The sequence below is a fragment of the Rhipicephalus microplus genome, chromosome X (assembly GCF_043290135.1).
Source record: "Rhipicephalus microplus isolate Deutch F79 chromosome X, USDA_Rmic, whole genome shotgun sequence".
Taxonomy (NCBI): domain Eukaryota; kingdom Metazoa; phylum Arthropoda; class Arachnida; order Ixodida; family Ixodidae; genus Rhipicephalus; species Rhipicephalus microplus.
The window spans coordinates 78,820,218-78,838,502 of record NC_134710.1 but is presented as its reverse complement, the minus strand read 5'-3'; the positions used below and the strand labels follow the sequence as shown (position 1 = coordinate 78,838,502).

At 43.4% G+C, this 18,285-nt stretch overlaps 2 protein-coding genes across 2 annotated transcripts; one reads left to right on the top strand and one right to left on the bottom strand.

The window, feature by feature from the left end:
• The first annotated feature begins 5,577 nt into the window (after nt 1–5,577).
• On the top strand, nt 5,578–8,862 carry LOC142775626 (uncharacterized). Its single transcript, XM_075877183.1, has 3 exons — nt 5,578–5,702; nt 5,805–5,846; nt 8,201–8,862. The coding sequence occupies exons 2-3, from the start codon at nt 5,813–5,815 to the stop codon at nt 8,791–8,793; spliced, it is 627 nt and encodes a 208-aa protein (XP_075733298.1). The 5' UTR covers nt 5,578–5,702; nt 5,805–5,812; the 3' UTR covers nt 8,794–8,862.
• Nucleotides 8,863–14,667: 5,805 nt separating this feature from the next.
• LOC119175998 (heat shock protein 68) lies at nt 14,668–18,060 on the bottom strand. Its single transcript, XM_037427094.2, has one exon. It carries the CDS (start codon nt 17,919–17,921, stop codon nt 16,017–16,019), a length of 1,905 nt encoding a protein of 634 aa, XP_037282991.1. The 5' UTR covers nt 17,922–18,060; the 3' UTR covers nt 14,668–16,016.
• Between the last annotated feature and the right edge of the window lie 225 nt (nt 18,061–18,285).

The following is an 18,285-nucleotide window of genomic DNA, read 5'->3' as shown; positions in this document are numbered from 1 at the left end:
CAGACAGCAGGTGATCGTCCCACATGACACGGGAAACTAGTGGTCTCGGCGGAACTCTTATCAGCTCTGTTTCAGATAACTGGAACAGCGCTCACTTCTCAACAATGAAAAAGAGACAAAACGAAATTTCAACTCCTCGATGTAATGTGCGTTTCCCGCTATTGCGCTGTCCATGTACTCATATTCATTCATATTCATTTCTAATAATCCATCCTGCATAGTAAGTAGTCAGACGCGAGGGGAGCGGGACGGAGAATTCACTTCCCAATGACGAACGACAAAAAGAAGGAAAGCTGCATTGGTGACATAGTTCGCTGGCTTTCAATAAGAATAAAATTCAAACACGCTTCCTCTTTTTACATTTTCTAAGACAAATTATTTCTTTGAAAATTTCTCGGACAAATAATATTTCTCAATCGTTTTATGTGATTCTGTATATGAAACTGGCGCAGGGCTCCTTTGCTCGAGTGGTTTTAGTATTAAAAGTTCCCCACATCATCAGCTGCCGGCACAAGGCAGCTTCGCTAATTTATCACACAACACTATTATTATTTGTCTTTCGAATATAGGGCATCTCTAGTGTCTTAAAAACAATGAAAAGTTTCAAATATATGCACTTTAATTTGAAGATTGCAGTTTCTTTTATACCAGGGTCCATGACTTCTCTGCGAGGGAAAGAAACTAAATTTTGGCCAGTGATTCATTTTGCGTGCACGCGTTCATTTAATTTCGCACATTGAAGAAATAAATTTTTCACGGGTGGTTGACAACATAGACAGAAAGTGAGAGGGACATTTATATATGTCTTGACCTGCACAATACCATAGACAATTGTAACTTTCAATTCAATAATTGGATGCGTATGAAGCAAAATAATACTAATTGTGTCTTAAATAACCTCTCTGCACCTACAGCCGGTGGTTGACGAGCGTACAGATAACGAATGCAGCAAAACAAGACAAACTTGGATTGTCTGCATTGCATATTGTTTTGAAGAACCGAGTAACCTGAGTGCCACGTATGCCGTTTATCAAGACCAGCATTGTCTCTAGCTTACTATCTGATATTGGGGGCAGGTAAAGACAGATAAGCGTTGTTTTTGCGAAGTAGGCAGAATTTAATCTAGTTCTCGTACTTTCTCACATATAGAGTATACAGGTTTCACGTAAATCAGCTCATATAGTGTCGTGCCACTTGAAATATTTGTCGGAACAAATCGCTTTCAAGCGATTGCTTTTTGAATCCCACGCTATACTTCCGAGGGTGGTGGCAACGTGCGCCGGTGTGAAAAAGTTCGTTCGAAACTGCGCCCAGGTATAGATTTTGACAATGAGCGTTACCGCTGTCAATGCTTACTGATTCATAATTTAGTCAATATATACCAGGCGCCGTGTATTAGAGTGAACAGTAACCATGCTTGCTCCACTCACGGTCATTTAAGGAAAGCATGTGCTTTGTAACAAGATGTTTCGTTATCTTTGCCATCCACGAGGTTGTCTCTAAGTTTCCACCGATCTGATTGATTGATTTGTGGGGTTTAACGTCCCAAAAGCACGCTATGATTATGAGAGACGCCGTAGTGGAGGGCTCCGGAAATTTCGACCACCTGGGGTTCTTTAACGTGCACTCAAATCTGAGCACGCGGGTTTACTACATTTCCGCCTCCATCGGAAATGCAGCCGCCACAGCCGGGATTCGATCCCGCGACCTGCGGGTCAGCAGCCGAGTACCTTAGCCACTAGACCACCGCGGCGGGGCGTTTCCACCGATCTGCCAAAGCGATTGGTGTTATGACCGTTTGGAACGGTGAACATTAGGATCTAAGAGGCTATCAACGAGACGATTAGTGATTAACAAAAATTCCCTCGTGATTTTCTAGTGAACCATTTCAAGTGGTGCTTGCTAATTGCCGAACTTGAAAGTTGATGACAAGAATTCTCGAAGGAAACGCTTCTGTTATTCTTTTCCATGCACCACTTTTGAGAAATATGTGCTCAGAATCGGCAGTGATTTGTGCTTTTGTTCTAGCACCCTGGCACTGCTACGCACTGTTAAGCTTGGTCGGCAAAAAATATAACTGCACGCCTTATCCCCTATTTTTCTAATATTGGACAGCCGTCGCGAAAACACGTGGTGTTGAACGACGAAGCTCAGGTCAACAAGGTATATTTGTATTTTACCACCAGTGCAACACATTGATTCAGCTGTTTTCACGTAAACTCCCTGGTACTGACTTGGCAATGAGAGTACAAGCAAACATCTTTAGACGTCTGTCGCTTACGTTTCGAAATATTACCTCGGAAAAAGAAATCGGAGCCAATAATTGCGAAACTGATGTGCAAGAAGCGTATCCTGTTTGATAAGTGCAGCAAGTTACCTACTGTGGACGTGAAACTACTTATTGAAAAGCAGACAGTAAGCAAATGACATTCCTCGCTTATATGCCCTCCTTTTCTGCGCATACAGTCTGTTGTAATTGGCGATGGTCGATCGTGTTTTTTTAATAGGTCAACGATTAATCGTTCGCCAGTGTAGTTATTAATGAAGTGGTCACTAATGATGAGGTTTTTTTTCGCCGCTTCATTGATTATTCAATATTTAGGGTGGCCCCTTTCAATTGGGTTGAACTATACGCATGCGTAGGACTATTTATTATCATTTATTAGGTGGAGCAAATATTATAAACAGAAGTGCTTAATAGTTTCACAAACGGTATCAATAATTTTGTCGAAGGGTAAATATCATTAATGCAATTGAGTGAAGGGAGGAATAAGAGCAAACAAAACAGAAATCCAAAGTGTGATGTGCATAGTAACGTGAAAACTTGGGTGAGTGGGTGAGGTGCACGTGAATTGACAATCGCAAAATGGGGATTTTCGAGGAAATGTTGTGTGACCTGAACTGTCGCTATGAAATGTCACATTTATGGTTCAGCGTATCCAAATTAAACACGCAAGGTGGCAGACGATACGAGGTCGTATAGATGCGTCCTTGCGTTTTCGGTCGTCCAGGCTGCAGTAAACCAATGCGGTGAACCTGAATGCGGTAAACCTGATGTCCGATACCGTAAACCTGAATAGGATCATTGCCGATACAACGAGAAAAAATACAAAGCAGCAATGTGTGCAGAATCATATTGTGGTTTTTGGGCGTTAATTACCACATATCCATCAGGAGTAGCCGGCGTCTTATTTGAGCTACAACATATCCTTACATTACGTCAATAATAAAAAAATGCAAGTTCATCACGGCGTGATCTGAGTTCGCGAGTGATTATCTACGTCAATACGCCCCGCTGGAATTGGGATCTTTTTATGAGCCTATCTGCTGTCGCCACAAAAATTGACAGAACACCCTTATATCAACATGCCTTACTCAAATGTATTGCGATAAGCCATTCTCAAAGTTTATTGTTCGCAGATTTTCCATCTCTATGTTCGGTGATTCACTATCTAGTTGACATTATTCCCTTCAGTGCCAAAGGTCTATCTTTCATCTGCACAATGTCAAGTTCTAAAATACTCGCGGTGATATATCATGCACTAATATCAGGACTACAGCAGAAAGTGTTGGTCGAGACAGCCTTCGAGATTAGCGACCCCGTTAAAAACATTGGTAAACGCCAAATGGTCGAAGCTTTTATCGGCGCAATTCTCTCACTATAAATTACGGGCCACTGATTAAAGTAACTAATGTCCGAATAGTTTTCCTGCAGTTCACCCAAAGTTAGGGTGACAGATAAAGTAGTCCAATTCATGGAACACTGCGTTCTGCCAGACTGGCAGCATGCGTTTCTTTTCGATGTACTCATAACAAATAAACCTAGTTCTAAAACCACCCTTGTCCCACCGCGCTAGTCCAGTGGTTAAGATACTCGACTGCTGACCCTCAAGTCGCGGCATCGACTACCGGCTGCGGCGGCTGCATTTTAGATGGAGGCGAAAATGCTGTAGGCCCGTGGGCGCAGATTTAGGTGTACGTTAAAGAACCCTAGGTGGTCTAAATTTCCGGAGCCCTCCACTACGGCGTCTCTCATAATCATGTGGTGGTTTTGGCATGTTTAACCCCACATATCAATCAATCTAAAACCACCCTTTCTTGAACTTCCCTCATTCAAGAAAATATAAAATAGAGGAACGATTTCACTGCTTAGAAAACATTTTGAACCACCTACCCGCTCCCCACTTTTCTTCTTTTGTATCTTTTTAACAAGAGCAGTACTTTGGGGAAAGCCACTCTCACACTTCCTTTCAATACATGTAGAGCCAAAGCATTCGCGTGCTTCCTGTTCGAAGTTCGAAAGTAGTTCAGCGTTTTGAAGGCATGCGAACGCACGACATACTGTTTTACTGCCGCATCAGTTATGTTAATGGCCAGTTGTGGGTGGCGCGCAAGGCACCACTGGTTGAACGCTAAGACACTGTGAAGCTCATGAATGATAACTGGATTAACGGAGCTCTTCACTTCAAAACATAGTGCTAATTGCGTGCCGATTAGATTTTAATATTTTGTGTTATACTTTACTTCTGATCTAATCTGATGCTGGCAAAAGCTACAGATAGTGCTACTGTGATTCACCCGTTAATTTGATAGCCCGTTTAAACAATAAACTAAGCGACTACAGGTGGACATAAAGCTAAACCAGTTGAGGGGGTTCGAAATTGATCTCTGTATAGAGTGACAACAAAAATACGAATGATTAGAGAATACCCGGGCTTGGTGCGTGATCTTCTAACCAGGGTTATATTAATTTTATAAATTTTTTGTCGATGAATATTCAGTCATGACAAGAGTGTGCGATCTGTCAGCTCTCTACACTTCGTCAAGTTATTAGTGGCCAACAGCTTCGTGTCTGCTGCAACGAATACAGTCTCTGCAAACAATTGGAAGCTTTGTGTTTAGACGGCGACATATTTTCTCACATGAAAGTTCTGTATACGTTTCCCTTATATATATATATATATATATATATATATATATATATATATATATATATATATATATATATATAAGGGAAAGAAGTGTATACCTAAGGGCTCGTTTTTCCGTGTTTTAACACAATATTAATGAGATATAACAGACAGTAATGCCAAGGAATGTACAGGGGAAATTATTAGAACCAATGGAATGTAAATAAGAAGAAAGAAGAAAGAAAAGTGGATGAAAAAATTACCAACTGTGAGCAGGAATCGAACCTAAGACCTTCACTTTTCTTTCTTCTTTCTTCTTATTTACATTCCATTGGTTCTAATAACTTCCCCTGTACATTCCTTGGCATTGCTGTCTGTTATATCTCATATATATATATATATATATATATATATATATATATATATATATATATATATATATATATATATATATATATATATATATATATATATATATATATGGATGGATGGTTCATGCACAAGCGGCGGCACACGCAACTACATGACCATCCGATGACCCTTATAACGAAGCAAGCAATAATTGGCTTTCATGGAGCAAAATGCGAAAGCTCACTGGTTGCGGAGAGACGTCACCATTGCGCTATCACACGCCATTTTTATCGCGGTTGTCATTTTGTGATAGGCTCTTCTGAGCGACAATTGGGGTCACATGAATCGTCACTTGCAGGGAGTCTCGCGATAGTAAATCAACAATATTCGGGTTGTTTCAACCATCAGTAGCACGAACCTGCAAGTGCTCAGTCTCGTTAGGTAAGTATTTTATTTTTCCTGGTGAGATTCATACCAGCCTTTTTAATTTTTTTCTTAAGTTTATGACTGTGCTCACCTTGACACTTCTGGATTTATTTACAGTGTCAACAATGCAGCTTGCAGTTCTCGCGGTGCTATGTGCTGGTACGTGCATTTTTGTACTTTTTTTCGCTTGCTTATTGAAACTGGAATTAGTGTGTGCCTGCGATGATATATATATATCATCGCAGACCATAGCCGGTGGGCACTCTGTACAGATGCTATGATTGCTCACCATAGTAAAAAAAAACTGTAATACAAAACATAGAAGCAACATCAACCTGGCACTTTGTACATTAGCAAAATATTTACACAACATAATAAACAAAATACAAGTGCATACAAAAATGGCAGATTTAAAAGGCCGCTTACTTGGGTGTTTACAGAACATACAAGTAGTACACACTGGTTTCATTACCATTGTCACTGGGTATTTAGAGAAGCTAAGAATTGTTTTCAATTTCTAACTCAAACTGAGACAGTGACTCAGTGTTCGTGATGTGAGGAGCCAACATGTTCCATTCGCGAATAGCAACCGGAAAAAAATAATATTTAAACACATAAGTGTTGCATTTGTATGGAAGAAGCTTAACTTTAGAGGTGGTTGCTGAGAAATCTTGCGCAGTGTGTATGGCGAACAGAAAACTGCGCAAGTCTCGATATGGTCCACTGAGAGTTATATATATAATGGCTATAACAGGGACGATGACAAATCCAGCAGCTCCACCCACGGTGGTCGAGTTATCAGTGTAAATTTGAAGATTAGCTATATGAACCAAGATTAATGCAGCTGAAAGCTTTGCGGGATTATCGACGCTAGACTGATCATGGGATGAAATCGTTTTTGTTCAATACTTGAGTGTCGCCGAAGTGACAAAGTAATCAGTCTTGTCATCAACCCCCTCATCATGACATTCATCATGATGTTTGACTCATGAATGTTGTTTAGTATTTATACATGAGTATCAATTGAATTCCGTTCACAAAATTACCCATTTAGTACTTTAAGTCATTGCTACATTTCAACCTGCAGTTACAAAACATTTTTAAGGCTCTAGTTACTGCTCTGTACAAGTTTGCGTAAATTTACAGAATTGTGGTACTTTTGTTGGTTTAAGGTAGTCGTTTTTTTTATAAAACATGTGAATAATTGTGCCAATTGATATGTTTACTTTGAAATTGAAATGGTTGCCTTCACATTTTAGGATTGCTTTGAAAATGATTGCCATAGTATTCGAAGATTGTAGAAATAGTTTTCGATTCATATTCATATTCGAGTCGGAATCATAAATATTCAATTTGTAATCGATTCGGTTCTACAATTCTCTGTTCACACACCTTTAGCACGGAGGAGGTATGAAAGCTCTCTACTTCTGTATCTGCTCTGAGCCACAAACGATAAACCCTTATTGATTAGAACCAATGTTCATTCTCGAAATTTTGGCAGTCACGCGGTGTTTTTGTTTGTACTAAACATGTATTTACCTAAGCAAAGTGTAGTTTTATACGCAGATGAGCATAGCACCGCGAAAGTGACGAAGGAGATAACGCGCCACGACTCTCGATTGTGGGTCACATACTGAGATTATATATCAAAATGCATGGATATTATTGGTGACGGGAATGAAGTAAATTTTAATTAGACCAGGCAAGTACGCCATTGCGCAGTTGTTATGTACTTGAAGCTGTTGGTCTGCAGTAAATGGATATACGTGAATACACCCGTCTCAGGCATACAAGAGCGCAGAGTATACGAACAAAAGTGCGCGCACTTTGAGCTTGATCCAGTTCTATTCAAATTCGAGCAATAGGGATAAAAATTGCATAGAACTGTATTGTTTGGTCTAAGCAGATTGTGCTATAGTTGACCATCCAAGCAGCATATTCTTGGTAACATATCGGTGCGCACACAGTGAACGGAGAAACGGAGGGCGAGAAGACAAACAAGCGCGAACTCACAACTAAGTTTATTGAAAGAAATTCACAAAATATATATCTTAGGGTAGCTCAAGAGCCCATGTGCGTAAAAAAGCAAGCAATAAACAAGCGAAGTTTCTTTCGATAAACTGAGTTGTGAGTTTGCTCTTGTTTGCCTTCTCGCCTTCCATTTTCCCGTCCCTGCAATGTGTGTGCACCGAAATGTTTCCAAGGATGTCTTCAAACCAACTCTCCCAACTTTCCATACTATTACAATCAGTATATAGTACATCTAGGTATCAATCCAAAACTTACACCGCAGAATTAATGCATTCACGTCAGAAGCAATGTTTAAGCACCCAGATTTAAAGATGTCTACAGATACGATGCGCGGCACTGTGAGAATTCTAATATAATGAGGTACGAAATACTTAGTAATGGGAACTTACAATATGCAGTAACCATGCCATGCCGTTGAATGCACATACTTCTGTCCTGTCGCTGAGCGATGTTTTTCATCAAATGCATTTTTTTTTTCACAGGTGCTCTTGCGTCCACTGTGCAAGAAGCCAACAATTTTATGGACACCGTGCTTCATGAACAGATGCAGAAGTACCCCAAATTGGACCCAATGGATGCTCGAGGCCGCTACGTAAAACTGGGCAACTTAATCCGCAGTGACTGGACAGCGGACATTGACAACGTGAAGGTGATCGGCCTGAGCAGAGTCAACAGGTCCGGCGACTGCGCCGAAGCCAAGACGCTGCCGTCCGGACGCGTATCGGTGCTATGCAGTCTTCTCCTGGACCGTTTGGTGGTGCAGTTCACGTCGCGCCAGCGCTACTTGGGAGGTCGGCCGGACGTGTTCCGCGTGACGGCCACGTTTCCCCCGACCCTGGCTTCGCTTCACTCTGAGGTCGGGGCTCGTCGCTACCCCGACGTCAAGTTGACGGTGCGCAGCAAACCGGAACCGACACTGTCGTACGCGAACCTCGGCAACCTTACCGAGAACAGACCCATGAGAGTCGGCTACGCGTACGCCTCCTCCGACACTCTTCACAGAACGCTGCAAAAAGACTACGTCGATTACCTCACCGATGCGATGGTGAGCGTTCCGGTGCCAAACAAAGCATGAATTACGGCAAGGAGGAGCGTAGAAGCACTCAATAAACATGTCTTTGGCGTATTGAAGAAACACATTGAAGCGCTGTGTAGAGCTCCGTTAATTTTTCGTTTTTTTTTTTCTCGAATTTTCGAGCGGAGTGAAATGAGCTGCACACGACTCATTTTACTCCGTAAACGAAACGAAAACCGTAATTACGTGAGTTCTATAATTATTATTTTTCCTGCAAGACCAGCTTTACTGCGATGGTGATGGAGATCGTGGTAAAAAGTCAGTTATTGAATCAGTGCATCTTGAAGCCGAACATGTGACAGAAAAGTGTTGTAATATATCATCATCATCATCATCAGTCTGACTACGTCCACTGCAGGACAAAGTTCTCTCCCGTGTTCCGCCAGTTAACCCGGTCCTGTGCTTGCTGCTGCCAATTTATACCCGCAAACTTCTTAATCTCATCTGCCCACCTAACCTTCTCTCTCCCTCTAACCCGCTTGCCTTCTCTGGGAATCCAGTCAGTTACCATTAATGACCAGCGGTTATCCTGTCTACGCGCTACATGCCCGGCCCATGTCCATTTCCTCTTCTTGATTTCAGCTATGATATCCTTAACCCCCGTTTGTTCCCTAATCCACTCTGCTCTCTTCTTGTCTCTTAAAGTTACGCCTACCATTTTTCTTTCCATTGCTCGCTGCATCGTCCTCAATTTAAGCTGAACCCTCTTTGTAAGTTTCCAGGTTTCTGCTCCGTAGCTAAGTACCGGCAAGATACAGCTGTTATATACGTTCCTCTTGAGGGATAATGGCAATCTACCTGTCATAATTTGAGAGTGCTTGCCAAATGTGCTCCACCCTATTCTCTTTCTTCTAGTTACTTCAATATCGTGGTTTGACTCCGCGGTTATTACCTACCCTAAGTAGACATAGTCTTATAGAACTTGAGGTGCACTATTAACTATATTGAAGCGCTGCTCTTTTCGGAGATTGTTGTACATTACTTTCGTTTTCTGCAGATTAATTTTAAGACCCACCTTTCTGCTCTCCTTGTCTAACTCCGTACTGATGAGTAGCAATTCGTGCCCTGAGTGACTCAGCAACGCAATGTCATCGGCGAAGCACAGGTTGCTAAGGCACTCTCCATTAACTCTTATCCCTAACTGTTCCCATTCTAGGCTTCTCAAAACCTCCTGTAAGCACGCGGTAAATAGCATTAGAGAGATTGTATCTCCCTGCCTTACACCTTTCTTGATTGGTATTCTGTTGCTTTCTTTATGAAGCACTATGGTAGCAGTTGATCCCCTGTAGATTTCTTCCAGGATGTTTATATATACTACATCGACGCCCTGATTCCGCAGTGTCTGCATGACGGCTGATATTTTTACTGAATCAAACGCCTTCTCGTAATCTATGAAGGCTATGTATAGCGATTGGTTATATTCTGAGCATTTTTCTATTACCTGATTGATAGTATGAATGTGGTCGATTGTTGAGTAGCCTGTTCGAAATCCTGCTTGTTCCTTTGGTTGATTTTAAATTCTATTGTTTTCTTTACTCTGTTAGCAATTACCTTTGTAAATAGCTTGTATACTACAGAGAGCAAGCTCATCGGCCTGTAATTCTTCAAGTCCTTGTCATCTCCTTTCTTATGTATTAACATGATTTTAGCGTTCTTCCAAGACTCTGGTACTCTTCCCGTCAGGAGACATCTCGTAAACAGGGTGGCTAGTTTTTCTAACACAATCTGTCCTCCATCTTTCAGCAGATCTGATGTTACCTGATCCTTACCAGCAGCTTTGCCTCTTTGCATGCTCTCCAAAGCTTTTCTGACTTCTTCTATCATTACTGGTGGGGTGTCATCTGGGTTAGTGCTAGTTCTTATAGTATTAAAGTCGTGGTGGTCCCGGCTACTGTACAGATCTCTGTAAAACTACTCCGCTATTTTACCTACCCTATCCATATTGGTAGTTATTTTGTCTTCTTTGTCCCTTAGTGCATACATCCGATTTTTGCCTATCCCAAGTTTCCTCTTCACTGCTTTGACGCTTCCTCCGTTTTTCAGAGCGTGTTCAATTCTCTCCATGTTATTATACCTTCTTACATCGCATACCTTCGCCTATTAATCAACTTTGATAGCTCTGTCAGTTCTATTTTCTCTGTTGTACTTGAGACTTTCATGATTTGACGCTTCTTAATGAGATTCTTCGTTTCCTGGGAAAGCTTGCCAGTGTCCTGTCTAGCTACCCTGCCTTCAACTTCCACTGCACACTCCGTAATGATACTCGTCAGATTATCATTCATTGTATCTACGCTAAGGTTGTTTTCCTCACTTAGAGCCGAGTACCTGTTCTGAAGCGAGACTCTGAATTCCTGTACTTTCCCTCTCAGTGCTAGCTCATTGATTGACTTCTTGCGTATCAGTTTCTGTCGTTCCTTCTTCAAGTCTAGGCGAATTCGGGACCGTACCATTCTATGGTCACTGCATCGTACCTTGCTAACCACTTCCACATCCTGCACGATGCCTGGGTGTGCACTCATTATAAAGATTATTTCGTTCTTATTTTCGCCATTAAGGCTCCTCCATGTCCACTTGCGGTTTCCTCGTTTTCGGTAGAAGGTACTCAAAATCTGTAAATTATTGCGTTCTGCGAATTCTACTAGTAGCTCTCCTTTGGCGTTTCTAGTACCGATGCCATAATCTCCTACTGCCTGTTCTCCAGCCTGCTTCTTCCCTACATTTGCATTAAAGTCTCTCATCAGTATAGTATACTGTCTTTTTACCTTACTCATTGCCGATTCCACGTCTGCATAGAAGCTTTCAACTGAAGCGCCATCATGGCTGGATGTCGGCGCATAAGCCTGTACCACCTTCATCTTGTATCTTTTATTCAGTTTAATTACGATCTACCACCCTTTCATTAATGCTATAGTAGTCTTCTATGTTGCCACTTATGTTTCCGTAAATTAGGAACCCCACTCCCAGTTCTCTTCCGTCAGCCAAGCCCCCATAGCAAAGGACGTGCCCATTCTGTAGCACCGTATAAGCCTCATCTGTCCTCCTAACTTTACTGAGCCCTATTATATCCCATTTAACATCCTCTAGCTCCTCGAATAGTACAGCTAGACGTCCCTCACTAGATAAGGTTCTAGCGTTAAACGTTGCCAAGTTCAGGTTCCAATGGCGGCCTGTCCGGATCCAGAGATTCCTAACACCCTCTGCTGCGTTGTAGATCTGACCGCCGCCATGGTCAGTTGCTTCGCAGCTGCTGGGGACTGGGGGCCGTGAGTTATTTGACGTATGCATGTGGGAGGTAGTGGCCAGATACTGCACCAGGGTGGCCAATCCTTCTCTGGTGAGGGAGTGCGTTCCCGGCGGTGGTTATCGATGAGGCCGCACCCCAGGCCTCCTAATGCAGTTCCATCACCACGTGGATTTTTTTTAACCCGGTTGAGAACTGCGCGGCACCGGAATTTGCAATATATATAGATGCCCCGAATCATTTTCGACAACATGGAGCTCGTTAACACGCAGACAATTGTCAGCGTACTGTAGGTGCAGTATTTTTAACAGCCGTCCGACAAGTACAGCTGCCGGGAAATAAAAACAGAGACGCAGAACGTCATAGCGGGTAAGCTGGACTACAATCTTTGCACTTTTGTGTCGCAGGTCAATGATAAACCTTTCTGCAGCACTTTGTGCTGACTGTACTTGTGCTTTTTTCTTCTCGTAGTTTCCATTTGATGTATCGAGACCACATTTGAACAGGCGTTGTGTGGCAGTCTCGTGATATAATTGTGGAGCGTTGTTATAAATATATATATATATATATATATATATATATATATATATATATATATATATATATATCGCCCCGCCGCCGTGGTCCAGTGGCTACGGTACTCGGCTGCTGACCCGCCGGTCGCGTGATCGAGTCCCGGCTGCGGCGGCTGCATTTCCGATGGAGGCGGAAATTGTTGTAGGCCCGTGTGCTCAGAATTGGGTGCACGTTGCAATTGCACGTTAAAGAACCCCAGGTGGTCGAAATTTCCGGAGCCCTCCACTACGGCGTCTCTCATAATCATATGGTGGTTTTGAGATGTTAAACTCCACATACCAATCAATCAATCATTATATATATATATATATATATATATATATATATATATATATATATATATATATATATATATATATATATATTGATTTATTGATTGATTGGTATGTGGGGTTTAACGTCTCAAAACCACCATATAATCCCACGTTTAAATTTACATATAAACCCAATAAAGTGGCGGGGGGGGGGGGATAGTCATCGTGATAGCTCAGTGGTAGAGCATTGAACGCGTTATTCGAAGGTCGTAGGTTCGATTTCCGCTCACGGCAAGTTTTTTTTTCACCCACTTTTCTCTGTCTTTAATTACATTACATTGGTTTTAATAACTTCCCCTATACATTCCTTGGCATTATTGTCTGTTAGATTTCATTAATATTGTGTCAAAACACGGAAAAACGAGCCCGTTGGTATTACACTTCTTTCCCTAATCCCTAATATATATATATATATGAGTGTGTTATTACTGCGTCATTTCCCTTTGCGTCGATCAGTCAGTGAACATCCTTATCTCATTCATTTAAGCGCACCAATGGTAGCTCCATTGCAACACGTTCACTTTGATACCGTAGAGGGCAAACGATAAGAAAAGAATACGCTACAGGAAAGAAATGGTTGTATTGTAGGACCTACTTCATAACCTCCGTTCTGATGGATAGCAGAGTAAGATGCAACGCCCCCATCTGCGTATCTCATCCGCCGCACACATGTTTGATAATTGCATCATGTCAGGAATGTAGCGTGAGGCGTAACTTCGCCCTCAATAGTTCTTGCTACGTGAGATGGGAGAAATAAACCACCGGAATTGTGGAACACGCTAATACTGCAAGCACCGTACAAACATAATGTAATTGATGTATGGGGTTTAACGTCCCAAAACCACCATATGATTATGAGAGACGCTGTAGTGGAGGCCTCCAGATATTTCAACCTATGGGGGGGGGGGGGGGGGGGGGGGTCTTTAACGTGCACTCAAATCTGAGCAATTGGACCTACAACATTTCCACCTCCATCGAAAATGCAGCCGCCACAGCCAGGATTCGATCCTGAGACCTGCGTGTCAGCAGCCGAGTACACCGTACAACCCGTGTGCTCAGATTTGGGTGCACGTTAAAGAACCCCAAGTGGTCGAAATTTCCGGAGCCCTCCACTACGGCGTCTCTCATAATCATAAGGTGGTTCTGGAACGTTAAACGCCACATATCAATCAGTACACCGTACAAACATATCGTGAATGCATCACTTATGTCGCGCCCTTTTAGGACTGTTAATGCGTTCCACACTCCGCTTTCGAATTCCACGCAAGAAAAGTAACTCGTGGCACATGACTTAACACAGCAATTCAGAGTGACTTCAGGATCAATGAAATTTAAGTTATATATCTCTGGAAAATCGAAATCGTAGCACATGGTCAGCTGTGTGCAGCTGCCAACAAGTTACTTATCCACAGCAATTCACGCGCAAGGAATGCTGTCATTTACATCGGAATAGTACACGGGGGTACGGAAATAAATGCGAACAGCGGGGCGTGCATTTTTATATCATGATCGGGCATCGGTGGCAAAAGAAAGGTGCTAGAATGGATCTTGATTGTATCATAGATGGCTCTGGCGGTTTTTCATTGCCATCCAGGCTACAATCGGTATAAGTGCGAAACAGCAGAAAGTGTAGAGGAAACACTATTCGCGTTTCTTTCCATCCCCACTGTACTTTTTGCTAGATATCAGCGAACGCACGACGTGATCTATTCTGATTAAGCTCAAAACTCTATGATACCAGGGTAATTTTTCATCACTTTAATTAATATCAAATTACGATATAACAGAATGGAGTGCAGAACTCTCAGCTTTGCATTCTATGCATATCAAGGACTTTTTTTTTGCGGGGGGGGGGGGGATAAGCAAGCGTTTGGTGCTTTTGTCAACATTCCAGTCACTGCTGCTGCAACTAATTCACTTTTATATTCCCATAAGACATGGTAAAAGATAACACCAGAATGAGCAAAAACACGAATAACCCCGAGAAAAATATACACAAAACCTGTTGCTTGTGAAAAGGGTGAAACACCCATTCACACCGCAGAGGTTTCAAGTTGAGATTCGAGAACGAGTCTGCATATTGGTGCCTCATGTAAGCCAATATTAGAACCCCAAACCGAAAATGTCTTACTTCAACAACGGAATTTTTCCTATTTCAACTAGTTCATGTTGCAATCTATCTTCACACGTTGTACATAACGATAATATTCTCGGAAACAGCTTCTCTAGGAAGCTTGTGAAATAAACGCTCAAGAATTATTTCATTGCTATACTAAACGATCTCACTTACGCAGTTTTCCTACTCGTTTCTAGAAATAATGGCAGAACAGGGATAGATAGTGCAGGGCCACTTACATTGTTGACAAGTATTCAAATATGTACTAGCCAGAAACAGTAAGACAGGGTAAGAAAGTGACATGTTCTATATTAACGGCTGCAAAACTGAGCTTTGATGCAGAGAAATAGAGACTTTGTTAGTCAGCACTTCACCACATCACAAGCGAGAACACAGTTGGGCAAGTTATGGAGTATAAGGCGTATCCTAGCACACCTTTAAAATTCATAATTTCTAATTTTCATAATAAATGGTTAACCGTAAGCAGACTGGCTAAGAAGTTGCAGCTGTAATGACCTAAATATTTGCGCATTGGGTAATGTGCAAAGACACAAATTTTCTGTAAATTGCGACATTGTCGTTTAATATAAAACGCACAGCAAAGGCGCCTTTTTCCGAGAAGCACAGTTTTACTCAAAGTCCATAAATATTAATCAAAATTTTCGACAGCTAGATCCAACGCACTATTTGAAACGCTTCGGCGGTCAAACCTCCTACTTTCGATATTTGTGAATGCACGCCTGAGCATGCTCACTCTAAATACGCGTTTAATGACCGCCACGCGCGCAGTAGTGCCCCTGACTTCACGGAAGCAAGGATAACTTGATGCAACACTGATTTCGTGGGCAGAGAGTATACTCCAAAGGGGGGATTCATTCGTCAGTTACGTAGCTCTCATTCTCCTCTCTTGAGCGGACAACAATTCAGATGGTAAAAAAAATGGACGGTGAAGCGAAATGAGCACAACCACCGCTATTCAGTCCACCTCGTCGATCTTGGGGCCAGCAGCACCTCCCTGGTTGGGAGGTGCCTGGCCACCACCCTGGTGCAGCTTGGTCATGATAGGCGTGCACACCTGCTGCATATCCTTCATCTTGTCATCGTACTCGTCCTTCTCGGCCAGAGTGTTCCTGTCGATCCAGTTGATGACCTCTTCGCACTTGCTCAGAACCTTTTGCTTGTCGGCCGCGTCCAGCTTCTCTGGACCCACCATTTCGACCGACTGCTTGACGTTGTACACGTACGATTCGAGGTTATTGCGTGCGGCCACCCTTTCGCGCTGCTTTTCGTCTTCCTGTCGGTACTTCTCGGCGTCGGCAAGCATGCGGTCGATCTCGTCCTTGGAGAGTCGTCCTTTGTCGTTTGTGATTCGAATGCTCTCGGAGCGGCCCGTACTCTCGTCTTTAGCCGACACCTGAAGAATTCCGTTCGCGTCCAAGTCAAAAGTCACCTGGATCTGGGGAACTCCCCGTGGGGCCGGAGGAATGCCCATGAGATCGAAGGTGCCCAGAAGGTGATTGTCCTTAGTCATGGCTCTTTCTCCCTCAAAAACTTGAATGGTGACTCCTGTCTGGTTGTCAGCGTAGGTCGTAAATGTCTTGGACGTCTTGCAAGGAATACGGCTGTTGCGCTCCACGATCTTAGCCATGACTCCACCAGCCGTTTCGATGCCCAGTGATAGCGGCGCTACATCCACGAGCAGAACATCCTTGATAATGTCGCTCGTGTCTCCAGTCAGTATAGCAGCCTGTATGGCAGCTCCGTAAGCTACGGCTTCGTCAGGATTGATCGACATGGCAAGGTCCTTTCCATTGAAGAAATCTTTCAGAAGCTTTTGTATTCGAGGAATGCGCGTGGAGCCTCCAACTAGCACGATTTCGTGTATTTGCGACTTACTGAGCTTAGAGTCTTGCAACGCTTTTTCTACAGGTTCCAGAGTGCTCCGGAAAAGATCCATGCACATTTCCTCAAATCTGGCTCTTGTTATTTTGCTGTAAAAGTCAATTCCTTCAAATAGTGCGTCGATCTCAATGCTTGCTTCGCTGCTACTTGACAAGGTCCGCTTCGCGCGTTCACACGCCGTCCTCAGCCGCCGAATAGCGCGTGCATTTGTCTTGAGGTCACGCTTATGCTTCCGCTTAAACTCCTCGACAAAGTAGTTGACGAGGCGGTTGTCAAAGTCCTCACCTCCAAGGTGAGTGTCACCCGCTGTTGATCGTACTTCGAACATGGATCCTTCATCGATTGTCAAAATGGACACGTCGAAAGTTCCTCCTCCGAGATCAAAAATGAGAATGTTCTTCTCACCTTTCAGGTTTTTGTCCAGTCCATATGCAAGTGCAGCCGCCGTTGGTTCATTGATAATCCTCAAGACGTTCAAGCCGGCAATAGCGCCGGCATCCTTCGTGGCTTGTCTTTGCGAGTCATTGAAGTAAGCAGGCACAGTGACGACGGCGTCTTTCACCGGACACCCAAGGTAGGCTTCCGCAGTTTCCTTCATCTTGGTCAACACCATGGCACTGATTTCTTCGGCATTGAAGATCTTTTTCTCGCCTTTGAACTCGACGCATATGTTGGGCTTGCCTCCCTGATTGACGATCTTGAAAGGCCAGTGATTGATGTCCTGCTGAATTTTCGGGTCATCGTACTTCCTGCCAATGAGCCGCTTGGCGTCGAACACAGTGTTCTCGGGATTGAGTGCCACTTGCGCCTTGGCAGGGTCTCCGATCAGCCGCTCGGTGTCCGTAAAGGCTACGTAGCTGGGTGTCGTGCGGTTTCCTTGGTCATTGGCTATGATTTCAACTCGCCCATGTTGGAAGACGCCCACGCAGGAGTACGTGGTGCCGAGGTCAATGCCAATCGCTGGCGCGTTCTTGGACATGCTGGCTGCTCTCCGCGCGTCTTAGTATCAACGAAAACTCGCAATGCGTGCCTTGCTTTTTCCCGTGTTTCGTCGGCACCCAGCTGGTCCTTTTTAAGACGCCGAGCCGCCTTCAGCGTCTATATTTACCCGGCCGGCCCCACGCCTCACTCTGTTTTCAAGCGGTGAAAAAAGTGGGCGCCAGCTTCGCCAGCCTGTCGGCTGAGGGCATCATGGTGACGTGAGTCAGCGTCACAGGAACTCGGGGCCCCGTTCCCTCTGCGCTGGTGACACGGAAGCACTGAGTGCTTGTCTGCCCTGTACAGCAGGCGATCTCGGCAACAACTTTCACGCACCTTCGCTCTAGATGAAGTGGAGCGCCTAT

Excerpts from the sequence above, each read along its gene's own strand:
- LOC142775626 (XM_075877183.1), top strand. The coding sequence starts at position 5,813 with ATGCAGCTTGCAGTTCTCGCGGTGCTATGTGCTG. Across the intron at positions 5,847-8,200 it reads TCTCGCGGTGCTATGTGCTG|GTGCTCTTGCGTCCACTGTG; the intron begins GTACGTGCATTT and ends TTTTTTTCACAG.
- LOC119175998 (XM_037427094.2), bottom strand. The coding sequence starts at position 17,921 with ATGTCCAAGAACGCGCCAGCGATTGGCATTGACCTCGGCACCACGTAC.